Below are 17,677 nucleotides of genomic sequence, written 5' to 3'. Positions count from 1 at the left end.
ACTTGCACTTTGACATGCTTTCGAACTGCTAGGTTGGCAGGAGCAGGAACCAAGCAACGGGCGCTCACTCTGTTGCGGGGATTCAAACCACTAACCTTCTGACCGGCAAGCCCTAGGCTCTGTGGTTTAACCCACAGTGCCACCCGCGCCCCTCCATTTCGCCCCCTAGCCACGGACAAATTAGCTCTTCTTTCTGCCTTCTTTCCGCCCCCGCCCCCATTCCATTCACCCTCTATTTAAAACCTTATGAGGCAATAATGTATATTTTTATTTATAGACATATTTATGGATATATTATTTAGCCGAATTTGTGGGGGGGGCTCACCATCCCCTAGCTACTGCCCTGATGCCAGCTGCTTGGGGGTCAGGGATGGGAGAAGGCTGTTGCTTGTCGCGGCTTCCCCTATGCTAGGCTAGGTAGGCCGGCGGGCTTTCTGCGGCAGGGCTCCTTCGCGCATCCGGACCTTACTCGGAGGTCCCGGTGTCAGCAGAGGGGGCGGGGCCTGCGCAAGGAATGGTCTGGCGCGCGGGGGAGGGGGCCGCCTGTCGGTTCCCATTCGCGCAGCGGGGCAGAAGGGGGCGGAGGCTTTCCTGAGCGTGCGCGCGCAGGCGGGGGCGGGGCTGCCTCTTTTACCGCAGGTGTCTGGCGCAGGAGGAGGGCGCCGCTGTGTTTTGTGCCGCCGGTGAGTGGGAGCTCCGGTGACGGCGGGGGGCGGGAGGGATGGTAGTTAAAAGGAGGGCGGGAAGAAAGGAGAGGTCGGAAGAGCGCGGAGGTTCGGTGGGTGGGCTTTAGGTAGGCCGAGTTGTGAGGAAATAAAAGAAAGGCGGCCTTCTGCCGATGCTTATGCTGCTTGAGCCCTGAATTTTGCTTCAGGAAGGGGAGGCGCCATACATATATACATAAGTCTATTCGTGTGTGTGTGTGTGTGTTTATGTGTTTATACCGCGTTCTCTGCCTTCTCTTCCTCAGGCTCCAGCGTAGTTCCGAGCGTGCACGGGTTTCGCTCCCGTGTATGTTTCGCCTCTTCTGAAGAGATTTAAGGGGGGGGGGGGTCTGCGTCTTTGAGGCCAAGCCGCTGACAGTGCAGGAAGTCCCACTGGATTCAATGGGAGATCACTTCCAGGTTGTCGGCTCCGTAGCTGTGCTGCTGCTGCTGCATCTTCCAAAGCAATAGTTCTCCCCGAGTATATATATATATATTGTAGCTAGATTTATATATTGCCTTTACTCCCTCCAGGAGCTCAAGGTGTGGCGTGCGCGCTTCTTTCCCTATCCCATTTATCTTCACTGGCCCAAGGTCACCCAGTGAGCTCCGTGGGCTGGATATGAATCCTGATCTCTCCCAGGTCTGAGTTTGACACAGTAACCATCACACATTGGGAACTGAGAGTAGGTTGCCTGAGACCGTGCAGCGTGTTCATGAATGAACCTACATATATCTGCCCAGAAGTAATTTACCCTTGAGTTTAATAGGGCTTACTTTCAGGTAAGTAAAGTCTTAAGGCTGCCACATTCACATCCTACATCTTATGCACTATGATATCACTTTAAACAGTCACGGCTTCCCCCAAAGAATTCTCAGAGCTGTTGTTTGTTATGTGTGCTGTGAGTTGTTAGTGGAGCCCTATTTGTCTCACAGAGCTACAATTCCCAGAGTGGTTTAGTAATCAGTCCCTCTTCACAGGGTGAAGGAATGGGAACTACTGTATGGGAATTGTAGTTCTGTGGGGGGAATAGGGGTCTCCCAACAAAACCCTTAGCAAACTACAGCTCCCAGAATTAAAATTTTTAGGAGGGGAGCCATGATTGTTTAAAATTGTATCATAGAGCTTTATATGTATGATTTGAATGTGGCCCAAGTTAACATTTGAACTGGGGTTCTGTGGCTTATAGATAGGCTATTATCTGCTATGTTCTAACACCTTTCTAGAAGCCATGGATATCTTAATGTGCTTAATTATCATTCCTTTATATTTTAAAACAGAAAAGGAAGCTAAATCCTTTGCAACAGGGTCTGGAAGATACTCTAAAGGATAATGGAAGATAAAAGGCAAAGAGCCAGAGTGCAGGGGGGCTGGGCTGGACCAGTTAATAACAGAGCAGCTTCTCGTGCAGGCAAGATCATGTTTTTGTTTTTATATAGATGTATATAATTGAACAAAATTAAAATTGTCTGTTTTTCTTTACCAGTCCTAAGCTTGGATCTGTATAATGTTCTTAAGCCTCTTAACCTTAGGGGATAATCCTTTGTAGACTATTACCAAAAGGCATGTTGTATCCTCTATCCTGCTCCTTGTATAAGAAAGCATGCACCATTCCAAACCAGATGAAGGAAAGAGAATGGAATAATCTTCTTTGTTCTTCAGACCTTGGGTCCCAACAGGTCTGTATGCTTGGTTTGGTGGCATCTCTTCCTGCTTTTCAAATAGGACTACAAGTTCCACCTACAGCACAATATGTGGTGATCATTCTGCTGAATTTCTGGCCAAAAATGAGTAGTTTGACTGGGTGGTTGGCATAGGGTGTGCTCTGCGTGTATGAGAGAGAACCTGCTGTTCAAAAAGTCAGTGGATCCAACATTTTCCTCTGCCATTCCAATATCTGGGGTTCTGCTTAATAGATGCTGTTCCAATTTTTCCTAAGAAGTTTTCCTGAGATAAATAGCATAAGTAAATATACTAACTGCCTAAAGTTAGTAAGCATACTAATTTTAGTCTGCCTGAAGAACTGTGTGCATAAGCCTTTATGCTTCCTAGAGATAAACATCTGAAGTAAAAAGACAATTACAAGACTGATTTCAGGTTTGAATAGTATATGCATTCAAGGTACCCAGTGTAACCTTTCATTCTTTCTTTTGCATTATGTATAACTTGGTTTACCATAGAATTACTATTTGTTATATTAAAAGTACAGTTTATTCAGGTACATGAATACTGCATAAAATTTAATCAGGCTTTCACTATAAGCTTTCACTATCAGTTTCATTTTCTTCATATTTGCCAAATTTACCACGCACTTCTAAAAACAAGGTTTGCCCAGACTGAAACCAGCTTCTACTCTTTCACATGCCAGCTTATTTCTTGATTTGATACACGTATTTCCAAACATTTCCCAGTTTCTTTCACATGCTGCAGAAGATGGAGAAATCTGAAGTAGGTAAGAAGCAAGAGGAGTCTGAGGCTATGTTGTGGAAAGGCTTTGCCACAGCGTTGCAGGAGGTATATGCTTGGTAGAATTCCAGACTTCCTTCCTTGGCTAGACACGTGAAGGTGTTCTGTATTCTGCAACATTTGAAAGCACCTTTCCAATATCAAGTCCTAAGTGTGCTGCTTATTTTAACAAATTCAGAAGTAGTGCTATCATCACTTACATTTCTGCCTTTGCATCTTGGATTCAACAGATTTGTGACAGCTTGAATTGGGATAGTAACAAAATTAGGTTGCCCTGTATGTTGTCCCACCCCCAGTTCTTTAAGACATATTCAGGAGGGCAAAAATAGATTCACTAACTATGCTAGCAAGAAGAGGGCCACAAACCAAGGAAGCTTGTGACAATGAAGGTTCCCCATAAGTGGCAGAAACGTGTCTTACTGTTGCATTTGAGAGTTGTACTCTGATCAAATAATGGAACTGTAATGATCAAATATTGAACATATTCTTATATAAAAGTCTTTTCTGTTACAGTTTTAGAAATAATTTTGGCAGAGAAATATATAAACACCTTGTCTCAAACATTTTGTTCAACACTGTAAAAGAAAATATTTCATAATCCAATTTTATCTCCATTTTGTGGGGGGTGGGAGGCTTTAGGGGGGAAAGGAGGGTGATAGTTCCTCCACCCAAATGTTTGCCAGGCTTTCATGTATCTGCTTGTATTATACCTAAAGGTTATAGAAGGAAAGCTTCATCTTGTAGTTATTTACATGGGCAGTCTTTGAAGATCTAGATACATGGCACTTGTGCAGTGGATTTTTTATTATTATTATTTCACATACAGTTCTCAAAAAAATGGTATGTTCTTTGTGAAGGGATTTGAGATCTTCGGCTTTGGGAGTCACTCTCAAAGCTACATTTCTGAGGTTCTGTTTACAAGTGTACCAGAAATACCAAGCCATGTGTATTAACTAATTTGGCTGGTTCTTTCTTTTTCTGTCTTAGCTTCTGGAACTTCCAGCCGCAGGAACCAAGCCTTTGCAAGCACAACACAGTCCCGGGTGAGAAGAGAGGAGCAGCTTCCATCTGAAAGGCAGTTTGTTTTTAAAGCCCCAGAAGAGGTAGAGATTAAATAGCCGAATCCTGACAAGACAGAAATGCTGTGCTAGGGTCTGGGTATAAGGTATTCAATCTGTTCTTGAAGGGGTTGTACCCCTCTTGAAGGAGCAGGTTTGTTTTCTGGGTCTACTCGTAGATTTGGCATTGTCACCAGAGGCTCAGGTTCCCTTAGTGGTACAGAATGCTTTTTCCCAGCTACAGCTGCTTCTGGACGGGGAAAGCTTCTGGCCACAATAATCCATGCTCTGATAACCTCCCAGTTGGATTATTGTAATGTGTCTACATAGGGTTGCCCTTGAAGACTCCTCAGAAACCGCAGCTAGCACAAGATACAGCTGCTCAGTTGCTGAGTGAAGTAGCCAGTTGAATCCATATTTAATTTTGTTCTTAAACAATTACATTGACTGCCTATACTTTTCTGGTCTGAGTTCAAGATACTGCTGATGACTTACAGTGCCTTGAGTAACTTGGGGCTGGCATACTTGAAGTATAGCCTCTCCGTATATAGTTCTGCCTTGATGTTAAGATCTACTAGGAAGCTCCTCCTTAGTAACCCACTGCCGGAATCATATGTTACGCATTGGTGTAGGAAAGGGCCTTCTCTGTGGTGGCACCTTGGTTGTGGAACTCCCCACTGAATTTCAGCATGGTCTTACTCTTTTTTTCCCCATTTAGACTCCAGCTTAAAACATGGTTGTTCACTTAGGCCTTGGGAGGTTGTTAATACTCAGTTGGATTTTGTAGTCTACCATTTAATGATGAATTGTACTGTGAATTTTATTCTGTTCATGTTTGCTATGGATTGTTATTTCTAACTGCAGTTTTACCGTTTCCTGCCTGAGAACCTTGGATAAAGGACAAGCTGGAAATATTTTAAATAAATAACATATACTGTCCAGCTCAAAGGCTGCCAATGCTGCTTACAGTAACCAATCCATGAAAACTTAAGACACGTGCAGGATTATTACTGGGTTACCAAATTACCCCTTTTTAGCTAACTTACTTGAATGTGCCTGCTCTACAGAATGTTGTTGTTGTTTCCCCTTAGGTGGTGCGTAGACCCCCAGAGCCCAAAAGAATAGAGTAAGTACAACTTGAATTCATTGTAGAATAAGGTGCTCTTCTGACATATAGTGATATGGACAACACCTTCTCTTTCCTATTAGCTTTTCCATGGCAAAAGAATGGCCTCAGTGGTCATTTAGTAGACTTTCTTTCCCTGGCCCTTGTTGGTATTCTGAATCACGTATGCCTGCTCAACCATATCTGACTGATTTTCTCTTCCTCCTTGTTCTTAGGAATCAGGGTGTGTATGAGATCAGCACATCACCATCAGGAATATCTCGGTAAGCAGATAAAAACTCTCCTTTGTTATTATTGCAGAATAATGCAGTTGGATTCTGGCCAGTACTGAATTGGCTGACGCATTGGTGCTACAGAAAGCGTGTACTTCAGTGCACTGAATGTGGACTATGCTAGACAGTAATACAGGGAAAGGCTCTTGCTTCCCAAGTTTCACTTGCATATTCCTGGAATGACTGGAAGCAGAAATGGCTGGAAAATCTCTGAGCTAGCTGCTCCACTGATCTTCCTGTGAATCACTGTATTTTCCTTATTTTCTCTTCAAAATATTGTCACTTTTTATCTATATATTCATTTATAAAACTATCTACCGCTATTTCATTAAAAATATCAAAGTGGTTTATAACAATGTCTATATACAATAAAAACAACATTAAAGCTAAAATCAGAGATCATCAGCTAAGTGTTACTGAAAGGAGCTTTCTTTTTTAATTGCCTGCATACGCTTGGCCGCATAGAAACATTTTCAAGAATAATATTCTTTGGATATGCCATAAAAGCTTCATTTTCAGTATCTAATGTTAGAGGTACTTTTCCAGGTTCCTACGGGAAAAAACACAGATAGCAAGCTTGTCTGTTGAAGTTGTCTTAATAAAGTTTTTTGGTAAAGAGATTTTTTAAAAATCATAAACTGCTAACTAGCTTTGAATGACAGCCATGTGTCAAAGTTAGCACTTGCACTTAAACTGAAATGCATTTGTACATTAAAATGCTTGGGAGACGGATCTCGCAATGCTCCTGTATAATCCAGTTTTTCCTGTGCTAGGATTCATTTGATTCCTGGCTTCATTGACTTAAACGAAGCAGACTGGATGTTTGAACAACTCCTCCAAGAGATCCCCTGGAGGCAGAGAACACACATCAGGCAGGGTAATGGTACAGTCATTCTCGTTTAACTGCCCACTTTTACTGTGGCCAGGCCTGCTGTTACCGTGGCATCTGCCAGGACCCACTAGGCTGACACATTGCTTTAGCCCTTAGCCCCTTTTTCCATTGTCACTGCTGGCTGTAGCAGTTTTGGAGTCGTTGGAAGCCCATGCACCCCTGGACAAACTTACCTGGTGGCGGATGATGTGGGAGAGAAAATATAGTCACTCCTGGCCCATTACAACTGCCTGCTTCTGGAGGAGAAAGCTGGTGGCTGAGGCCATGCAGCTGTGAAAGGTCCCAAGCAGTGGCAGTCACTGAGAGTGGTACCATTTGGAACAGGTCAAGGAGCACCAAGACCATTCTCGCTGTCCTTTCCCAATCCTCATGTGGGCATTCTAAGGATGCTTTCCTGCATATGTATTTTGAAAAATATTAGAATGCTCCTTCTATTCATCATGGCTTGGTTCACATGTCACAGTAAGTCAAACGATGGCTTACTGGGGCTGCTCAGACATGCTGTCTCCCAGAGAGCAGCTTGAACCTGCTTTGTTCCTTTCAGCACAGTGTGACTGCTGAGCCAGTGGTTTTCTAATAGCTTAGGATCACAGTTAACCACAATCTGTAGCAAAAGCGTGTCCTACGGTTACCTGCCCCTTGGACAGGGCCTGACAATAAGATTTTGGGTTTGACACCAAGGCCATAATTTGTGCTTATCACCAAAGGTCAACAGTGGCAATTCTGCTTCATAGAGTTTGATAGGCTTTCCCTAAAGGAAAACCTTCAAATACATCTCCTAGCTGCATCTGTGGTGTACCAATATATATTATTATTATTATTACTGCAGGCAGAAGTATGCTCTGTTAGTTTTGTCCACTTGGGGGCAGTTGTGTTGTATCTTTTTATAGTCTTGTATTGCAAGCAAGATGACACAGCAGATAATATGAACAGCCTACAAAATCTCTCCCTCGACCACATCAAACAAGTCCTAGAATCATAGAATCATAGAGTTGGAATAGACCACAAGGGCCATCGAGTCCAACCCCCTGCCAAGCAGGAAACACCATCAGAGCACTCCTGACATATGGTTGTCAAGCCTCTGCTTAAAGTCCTGAAGTGCCTGCTTGATTCAGTCACTGGCATCTTTAGGTAGGGCTGGAAATGCCTCTTGTTTGAAGCCCTAGGTAACTGCTGCCAGTTATTGTAGGCCAGCCAATGTGATGTCCTCCAGTTGTTGCTGGACTTCAGTTTCCGTCATCCCTTACCATTGGCCATGCTGGCTGGGGATGATGGGGATTGTAGTCCAACAAACATCTGGAGTGAACTATGATGGCTGCCCTTGATGTAGACCATATTCGGCTAAGTGGATTGATAGGCTTTCTTTCTCTGTGTAAGGAGTGTTTTTACTGATCTTTGAGTAAATGCAGAGAGTAATTGCAGATGGAACTGGGGAGGAGGGAACTTCATTTATCAAGCCATCCACCAAGGATCTTTACCAAACTGTACTTTGGTCAGTATATCGGGGCTGGGTTACTTATATGGGGGTCACAGATATTTTGTTTTTCCTTTCTTTCTCTCTAGATCTGTCTTACGATGAACCCAGACTCACCGCTTGGTATGGTGAACTTCCATATACTTACTCCAGGCTAACAATGAAGGCAAATGCTGATGTATGTATATATGCCTAAACATGTGTACTTGCAGAAGTTAAAATAACTTTGCCTACATACAATACAGTATTTTTATCTGAATCTCACTATTAAAAGTGAGCAGTACAGCTGTTGTGATGCCGCACTGGGCTCTTTTGGAAGGATGAGTAGGATAGAAGTTTAATAATATGGTAGCCTGCTGACTTTTTCCATAACAACTGGACAGCAGTTACTCCTTGGCTACAGAAGAATGCCTGTTTGTATTCCTGCTGTCAGGTGACATGTTAGAATGGGAGATCAGTGTTAGTTCTCCCATCCCAGGTAGGATTGCCTCTACACTTGAATTTCAGCCAGCTTAAAATGCGTCATTTTGCCTAGGGTACACCCTTGATATTGTGCTATTGATACAGCGCTGTAAGTTCTTCATTGGGGGATCTCTTAACTTCTCCAGTTGTTCATTAGTTATGGGTCATGAAATTTAATAGGGTTGAAACTAGTTTAAATATTTTAGCGCAGGTGCACACATTCAGTGAGTGCCATGAGCAATTTACAGGCTCCAGGTAGGTGGTACATGATTATTAAAAAAATACTATGGTTGGAAAATACTACTGGTGTAATAATGCCAGGCTCTCTGATTTTCATGAAGGAATTTATACAGGTATGTTAAGATTAGCACCTCTTCAGATTGTAAAAAATAAATAAAAATCCAGCAACTCAACTGGGAGAGATTATGAATATGTGTTTAGAATCAAAATGCAAATAGCTTTTTTTTTCTTTGCACATGTGACTTGCTCATGGAATTTAATTTTGAAATAAAGTTAAAAATACAGGCAACAATAGCAAAGCTCACTATACAGCAAGAAAAGAATAAAGAAACGTGGTATATCATGTCTGAGAAGCAATTAGAATAAAATAGCGTAATAAGCATGGTAATATATGGGTGTGGGTGTGTTCCTAGTAAGCCCCAAAGAAGAATATGTAATGGATTTGGTTCTTGACAACTCTTAGAAGCTAAGCAACTCTTACTTCACTTTGATAAACTAATGTGTAATATATGTGCATGCCCCAAACATAGCAAAACCCATTTCTTACTCTCTTCATTTTCCAAAATCGTACTAATTAGGTTTGTAACAGTTTATTAACTTTTTCTGCCTTTTCTTTTAACTAGATGCTAAATTGGTCCCCTTCATAGTCCCACTTATCTTCTTCTACCCTTTTCCTCATCACTTTTCCCTTTTTCAGCACAATACAACAAAATTATTGGAGGTGTGTTTGGCACAATGAAAATACAACACTTACTTGGCAAGGAGCATGTGTTTGTGTGAGAAGTGCACAGATACCAACACCTTAAAACTGAAGTGCACAAGAGTGCTAGGTTACACATGCCCTTTCCTATGCTGCTGTATTTGGCTCTGTGTTTCACTGCCAATCTGACCACATTGGCTGAAGCATCGGATTGGCATTATGAGGCCTTGGCTGATGGCATAGCCCCCAGGCATGTTTTTTAATGTCAATTTAATGCATACAAACAAACTGCTGAGAACATGGCACAAGCTGGCGTGGAAAGTTCTGGAGCAGTTGATCCATTATTCAGTGTTCTCTAACAATGGATTGAGATCAGGTGGTCCTTTTGCCAGCTGTTCCAAGCCTTTCGATGCCCTGGAAATCTCCCTTCGATGCTTTGCATATTTTTTTCACGCCCCATCTCTCCCTCTGCATATGGCTTGTACTTCTTCCCATGTTAATCCGGGTTTTTTCTGTCCATTTTTTTCTGTGGGAACAAACTTTCAGTGGCACCCACTGTTGACCATGCTGAAGGATCGCATTGAAGATTTCACGAAGCACTCCTTCAACTCTCTGCTGTGCAACCTATATCGAAATGAGAAGGACAGTGTTGACTGGCACAGTGACGACGAGCCTGAGCTGGGAAGAAACCCTGTCATAGCCTCCCTCAGCCTTGGTGCTACCCGGATGTTTGAGATGAGGAAAAAACCTTTGCCTGTAAGTGTGTTGGCTTCTCTACATTGTAGGGAACTGTGTAAACCAGTTGAAAGGCCTTTACGGAGTTGACCTTGTATTTGGTTATTCTAAATTGCATAGTGTAATATGATTTCTGTGCAGGTAGTCAGTAGTCCCTGGGCCATTGCTGCTGGTGGCATACAAGATTCTCTTCCCTATTTCACTGTGAAGCAGGTTAGGCTGAGAGACAGTGACTGATCCACAGTCACCCAGTGAACTTCATAGCTGGCTGAGGATTTGAACCCTGGTCTCCAGGTCTTTGTTCAACACGCATAACTACTACACCACACTTCTAGGGTGGGCTCAAAGAGCATTAACTCTTTAAAGCTAGTTTCAGCTGCTTCCTCAAATCTATTACTCCTGCTAGTATAGGCGTGATAATGTTGCCTGATGGTAGTGATTGTTTCTGTAGTGATGTAATAAGTACATGATTGTCTATGTATACAGGCAACTCCCCACTTACATGTGCTTGATTCACGTGCAACTGAATCATGGGGCCGGGAAATAAATGATTTGATTTAAATTGCAAAAGGACACAAAAAGGGCAAAAATAGCCTGAAAAGAGTGCAAAAACACCAAAAATGGCACAAAACCAGCGGGGAAATAGCAGTAGCTAGTAAGTGCTGCTGGTTTTTTAAAGGGTTTTCAGAGGTTCCGAAGATGTTAGAGGCTTTTTAGATGGTGTTCCCCACTATATGCAATTTCATGTATACACACAGTAACCAGGAACATAACCCTTGCTTAAGTGGGGTTGCATTAGTAAATACTGCAGTTATGGATGCAAAAGAGGTCTCTGCTATGTTTTCAAATTTACTCACTAACTTGGTTCAAAACATTGCATTACTTGGTCTCTCCTTGAAATAAAGTCTAATGGAAAACTTGTTTAGCTGCATTTTACCTTGAAACTGTCACTCTTTCAGCTAGCAAAAACCGTTTTAGGTTTCTTTCAGACAGGCCAAGGAGGAAAAAAGAGGGGAGCTATGTTTTGTGTGTAAAAAGGCGCCATGGGAACAAACTTAATCTGGAAGAATTAAGTCCTAGATGTGTCCTATCAATCACTACTGGCATTTCTGATTATATGTTTAGTTGGAATTATTTTACTCTGCTCTGTAGTTTGGTTCTTTAGAGTTTATTTCTATGCTTTCTTTCAGCCAATAAAGGTGTTCAAAGCAACTCATAAACTTTACCAAAAATACATAATTTAAGCCATAAAATTCAACTGACAAAAATAAAATAAAACTAACAGCATAAAAAACTACTATAACCTAAATAAATAAATATAATTTAGCTTGCACCTTTAGTGGACAAAGGCATGAGTAGCTTTTATAGGAAATACTCTGGCCCCTCTTCAGTTTTTTGTTCCTGCCTCAACCAAGCAGTCACATTCCACTTTGGCTTGCCTTACTCTTTCATCTTGGCTTAGCAATTTTCTTCTTCTGTTACTTCACTCTTTCTACTGTTCTTTCTTTGTATAAGTACAAAAAAAAAGGATTAGATTCCTCCCTCCTTTCCCTCTCCATGGACTGGCTTGCTGCCCATCTACAATTTCTTTCTTGTTGGAGGGAAGTGGTGGATGCTTCCACCTCCACTCCTGGAAGCATTGAATCGCCCTCTATAGCCCCACAGGCTTTAATTTTTAGCTCTTACAGAGGTGGCATCAGCTGGGGTGACTTCCATAGTGTCTTCTATAGTGACAGAGTGATTCTCCAGTTAGATCCTACCTTCCTTCCCAGGGTGCTGTCTTCCTCTCAGTCTTGCTTGGTTTGTAATGTTTATTGGTTTTTATAAAGGCCCCATTCACATGGCCCAATAAGCCATAGTTAAACTTTTTAAAGTTGTTCTATCATTGCAATTAAGTGGTGTATAAATTTAATGAAACAAACAAACAAACCATGGTTTAATAGTGAATATGCTTCCTCCAGTGGCCTGGGTCTTTCCATGTAACACCTGCATATTTCAAGCACGTCATAGTATGGCTTGTTGGGTGGCCCAGATCAAGATCATGGTCTGTTTGTTTGAAACTAACCATGAGCAATAAGCCAGAAATCAATGTTTGTTCTGTACTGAAGTGACAGACACACAAGCCCCTTAAGCAAGTTGGCATGGTGAATAGCCCGAGGCATTGATGCTTCTGTAAAATGCTGGATTTATGACCCAGAGTATTATTTAACACAGATATGTAACTGAGTCATTTGTGGCTCCTTGCAAAGTCTCTATACATGCGATATTATGCATACACAGAGTATAAGGTTCTAAAAACTAGTGTGGATTCATTGCATGTACTAATGATGTTCACTGTGGCTAATTTTGTAAAGAGGCCTTCAATTTTAGAAAGATCCTGGTATATCCAAGATTTTGGTTTAAGCAGTAGGTCCTACGTTCTACAGAAATTCCCTGTTCCGTCGGGAAGTTTTGCTGCAGAGCCCTGCATTTGCTTAAGGAATTAGTCCAATGCAGTTAACCTACTAGCTTTAAATCTACACTGCAGTGTAAGCTATGAAACTGAATTATAATAGCTAGATGGCAGGCAGCAGCTCTGCTGCTTTGCTGGTAACCAAGGAAACAGCTGCGAGGGGGGGTGGAAGGAGGAGTTGGGTTATATATGTGTTAGATAACAATGTCCATGATAGTCTAGAGATACAAAGAGCAAACATGGTTGGAAACTCATGCTCTGTTTAACTTTGTCCTTCCAATGAGACACTGAGCAAGGTCCAGTCCCCTGTACTTATAAGAATTATTCATTGTCTACAAAAGAAAAAAGATATTTCAGAGAGTAGGAACTGTAGAGAAAGGCTCTTGCTTTGCTGATGAAGCATTAATAGTGCACTCCTGTACATGTTCCCTCAGAAGTACCGTATTTTTCGCCCCATAGGGCACACCGGCCCATAGGGCGCACCTAGGTTTTTTTGGGGGGAAATAAAGAAAAAAAATTATTTCCCCCCCAGGCGCGGGGCTGGGACGGGGGAAGCCCGAGCTTCCCCCGACTCCAGCCCCCGGAACAGGCTGCTATCCGCAAGCCTAGGGAGCCCGGCGGGAAGTCGCACCGGTCTCCCCAGGCTTGCGGATATCTGCCCGAAGTCGCGCAGCTCTCCCACGGCTTGCCAAGAGCTGCACGACTTTGCGCCGGGCTCCCACGGCTTGTGGATAGCTTCCTGAAGCCTGCATTCACCCCATAGGACGCACACACATTTCCCCTTCATTTTTGGAGGGGAAAAAGTGCGTCCTATAGGGCAAAAAATACGGTAAGTTCCACTGTGTTCCCTAGAACTTACTCCTGGGTTGATGCCTTAAAAGGTTGAGTTGTTGTGGGTTTCCTGTAAAGGAAGAAATGGGGCAGTTTGAAGGGTCTAGGCTTCTAGGGTGAATTAATATAATGATGGAGGATTTCTGGACTTACATTTTTTTCATTGTCATCTGCTATTATGGAGCAACATCTTGTGCCATGTTAGCCCTGCTATCAGTGGAAAATGGTATCAATCCAAATGTCAAGCATAAAGAGTTGATGGTCTTTCCTGTGACAGCAGCAAGACAAGTGGCTGCTTCCAATTGGGGGGAAACCACCCTCTACTCCACACAGAAACTTGGACCCAATATGTGTGGAATATAACACTTAACTCAGAATTGGAGGGTCATAAGAGGCGTAACAAAGAAAAATGAGTTTGACTCCATACGGTCTCCACTTATATTGTTTATTAATGATAGTATCGTACTCTCCCTTCCCTCTTAGTCACAACAGCCACTAAGTAAAAATTATCTTCACACTTTAGATGAAGTATACCTGTAAGCCACTTGAGAATATGTCTGCCATTCTGAGCACTTTTGGAGAAAAGCAGGATATAAGTGGTGGTGGTGCTGGTGATTTTCTTGTGGGTAATAGTAATAGAATGCATGCATGATAACAGTGCAAAAATGGAGAGCCTGGCTGGTTTGCTCTCTTACAGGGATGCAGTCATTTTGGATAAAATCTGCACTAGGTGCTTCCTATGTCAGCTAAATTGCTTTCTTAGATGACTGCTGCTCCGCCTCCCTCCCACCCCCTGATTGATGCCTGACAGAATATCCTGCCAAAGCCATCTGGGCAATTGTTTTGCTCAGACACATCATCCAGCCAAGTCTGTGCTGCACAGCACGTTGGCAACCTTCTTCTGGGCCAGATCATGCATCGTTGATGACTCTTTCATTGTTGGCTTTCATTAATCAACACTAGCCCCAATTAAGGGTTATGCTGACCCTAAACTCAACAAAAAATAGCCTGAGATATATATGTTGGGAGGAGCACAGTAGAATTGGCAGTGCTAGCCTGCTCCTATACCTCTGCTTGTATCACACATATACAGAGCCGTATATCTTTCCCCAATGCTTCCCCCCTTTCCATCACCAGCATCATTTCTCCACTGTACAGGTTGGTTTTAATTATTTGTTCATTACATTTATATGCCACCTTTTTCTCCAAGGAGCTCATGGTGGCATACATGGTTCTTCCACACATCAGTTGATCCCCACAACGACCCTGTAGGGTAGGTTAAGGGGAGAGACAGTGACCGGCCCAAGGTCACCAAGTGAGCTTCATGGCCATGTGGGGATTAAACCCTGGTCTCCCAGCTTTCAACAGTGGAAGTATATACTCCTGAGGTTCTTGGAGATGTGGGTAGCCATGGTAAGAAACCCAGTCCTGACTGTTTCTAAAGCATTTTAAGCATCAAGTGGATGGTAGAAATACATGAATTTCAAAGAGTGTCTTCATTTTCCTTGATTTCTTCCCCCTGTCCAGGCCAGTTGCTAGATTTTACCCAGTAAACTTGTAGCCCTGCTTTGTGTTAATGCCATTGTTTATCCCCCGAGTTCAGTTTGTGAAAGGCAGCTGTTTCAGCTTTTCATGGGACATGTGATCCATTGCTTGTTCCCAGCATCATATTCAACTCTTTGATCTTTGGATTTTCTGTCAAACAAAAAATGGTAACTTCCATCTTTGCCAGTTCTCCCTATCTGGTTTTGTGCCAAACATACTACATCTGACCCAAATACAGTGGTACCCCGCAAGACGAATGCTTCGCAAGACGGAAAACCCGCAAGACGAAAGGGTTTTCTGTTTTGGAGGCGCTTCGCAAGACGAATTTCCCTATGGGCTTGCTTCGCAAGACGAAAGCCCATAGGGAAATCTCTGGGGACCTGTTTTAAATTGCTGGTGGTCGGGAGCAAAGACTTCCCCCCCCCCCGCCGGCCTTCAGAAGAGGTCCTGAACCTCTTCTGAAGGCCGGCGGGGGGGCAAAAGTCTTTGCTCCCCCCCCCCGCCTGCCTTCCCGGGACAGTGGAGACTTCTCCGCTGCCCCGGGCGATCTTAAAATGCTGGCGGGCGGGAGCGAAGCGTTCGCTGCCGACCCCCAGCATTTTAAAATCTCCCCGGGACAGCAGAGCCCTTGTCCCCCCCCCCCAGCCTTCAGAGAAGAGGTCGGGGGACAGACTGTCCCTGGACCTGGTCTGAAGGCGCTTTCCCTAGGAACGCATTAATTGATTTTCAATGCATTCCTATGGGAAACCGTGCTTCGCAAGACGAAAAACTCGCAAGAAGAAAAAACTTGCGGAACGAATTAATTTCGTCTTGCGAGGCACCACTGTATACTTTTCCAAAACACATGTTTTTGTGCCTGCTGTTTCCCAAGGACTGGTACAGATCAGGAATGGGGAACCTGCAGACATCCAGATGCTGTTAGATTCCAAGCCCCATTGCTGAGCTTCTCATTCAAGAACTCCAGATAATGTTCAAGATTGCTTGGAGCAAAACCTTGTTTGAAAAAGATTACTATAGTAAGTCAAAAACAGGGCCAGATACATTTAGGTACAGCAGGTTAGCTGTAAAAAAAGTGGATAGCAGTGCTGAGAATTAGATCAGGTAGGGAAACCTGCGTTTCTTCAGATGTCATTGAGCTACAACCTCAATCATGGTTTTGGTAAACTGCCCCGAGAACCATTTTTGACTGAAGTGTGGAGTATTAGTGCCTTAAACAATTGATCTGAATGTTGGCCATGCTGGGTGGAGCTGATGGGGGTTGTGGACCAACAAACCTGGGGGCCACAGCTTCTCCATCTCTGCCTAACATTCCACCTGATGAGATGGAGTTACCCTCTCCACACGCAGCAAGACTTGATATACAGGCAGCTCCCAATGTAGGTGCATCCAATTGACGTGTGCATTGTGCCGAACCCGGAAGTGACATTAAAAATAGCAGAAATGGCCCTAAAAGAGTTAGGAAAGCCTTTGCAAGTGCAATCCTGAGAGGCTTTCCACCAACCTTTGAGGCCTTGTGGAGAGTTAAGAGTTTGAGAAAAGAGGTTTGGAGGGAGCGATTATGGTGGAGTTTGGTGGTCTGGTAAGTGCTGCTGGTTTTTTCAAGGGTTCTTCAAGAGTTTCCATGGCATTAGAGGGTGTTTGCAGGCTTTCCCAGTGGTGTTTCAAATCTATGTGTGCGATGCCTCAGAACATAACCCCTGTGTAAATTGGGAGTTGCCTGTAGTTGATACACCAGTGTGGTATAGCGGTTAGCATGTTGGATTAGGAACCATGGATTAGGTTCAAATTCCCCCTAAGTAATGGAACTTGCTGGGACACCTTGGGAAGTTTCTGTCTCTCAGGCTAACCTCGCTCAACTGTTAATTATACATTGGCTGTACATAATGTTCTCTTTTCAGGAAGAAAACAACGACTTTACTTATGTGCAGAGGGTGCATATACCATTGGATCATGGAACGCTGCTTATGATGGAAGGAGCAGCTCAAGAAGACTGGCAGGTGAGACTGTTTAAACATAAGTGGAAATAGTTCACCTTCCCCCTGAACTCCCCGGGGTTGGATGCCATTTCTTCCCCCTGGTTTTCTACAAGGCATAATCATTGGGGAACCTAAGATTGAAAGGTAACGAACAAATAAAACGTCTTCAGGAGTGGGAATTATGGAGAGTTGTTTCCTATGGAATTGGACTGCTTCTTATGGAACAGTCAACAATTCAAAAAGCTCTGAGATCTTACTTTATAATTTTATAATATCCTTTCTGATAAACCAGTAAGAGTGGGATAGAAACCTCGTAACACTTTGCTTAAATAGCACTGCGTGGCAATCTCATGTGGCAATAACAAATATTAATATTGGAGAAATAACTTTCAAAAAGCAAAGCAAAATGAAATTGAGCTTTTGTTTGTTTGTATTTTTTTTAAAAAGCTTTGAAAAAGTATTTAGCCTTAAAAGTAAGTCCAGACTGAAGTTGTGAGATAGACAAGAATATGGATATTTTTGTATATACTTACAGTAAAGTTTTGTGTATGGTAGCAAATTAACTTTGTTTTGGTTCTTTGTTTCAGCATCGTGTACCCAAGGAATATCACTCCAGGGAAGCCCGTGTAAATCTGACATTTAGGACAATGTATTCAGACTCTGAGGCAATGCGCACATGAATGAAATGTTCTGTGGTACTGTGCTCTTGCTGTGAGGCCAGAGATTAATACTGGTTTGGGTGA

At 43.1% G+C, this 17,677-nt stretch overlaps 1 protein-coding gene across 1 annotated transcript; it reads left to right on the top strand.

Annotated features, from left to right (window-relative positions):
* The first annotated feature begins 581 nt into the window (after positions 1–581).
* ALKBH3 (alkB homolog 3, alpha-ketoglutarate dependent dioxygenase) lies at positions 582–17,637 on the top strand. The gene is made up of 10 exons (XM_082226729.1): positions 582–683; positions 1,986–2,116; positions 4,159–4,274; positions 5,321–5,355; positions 5,571–5,618; positions 6,401–6,504; positions 8,083–8,171; positions 9,942–10,151; positions 16,857–16,955; positions 17,522–17,637. The coding sequence occupies exons 2-10, from the start codon at positions 2,038–2,040 to the stop codon at positions 17,612–17,614; spliced, it is 873 nt and encodes a 290-aa protein (XP_082082855.1). The 5' UTR covers positions 582–683; positions 1,986–2,037; the 3' UTR covers positions 17,615–17,637.
* Positions 17,638–17,677: the final 40 nt, after the last annotated feature.

Source organism: Podarcis vaucheri, assembly GCF_965113315.1.
Source record: "Podarcis vaucheri genome assembly, chromosome: 1".
Lineage (NCBI taxonomy): Eukaryota > Metazoa > Chordata > Lepidosauria > Squamata > Lacertidae > Podarcis > Podarcis vaucheri.
This window is presented reverse-complemented; position numbering and strand designations above follow the sequence as displayed.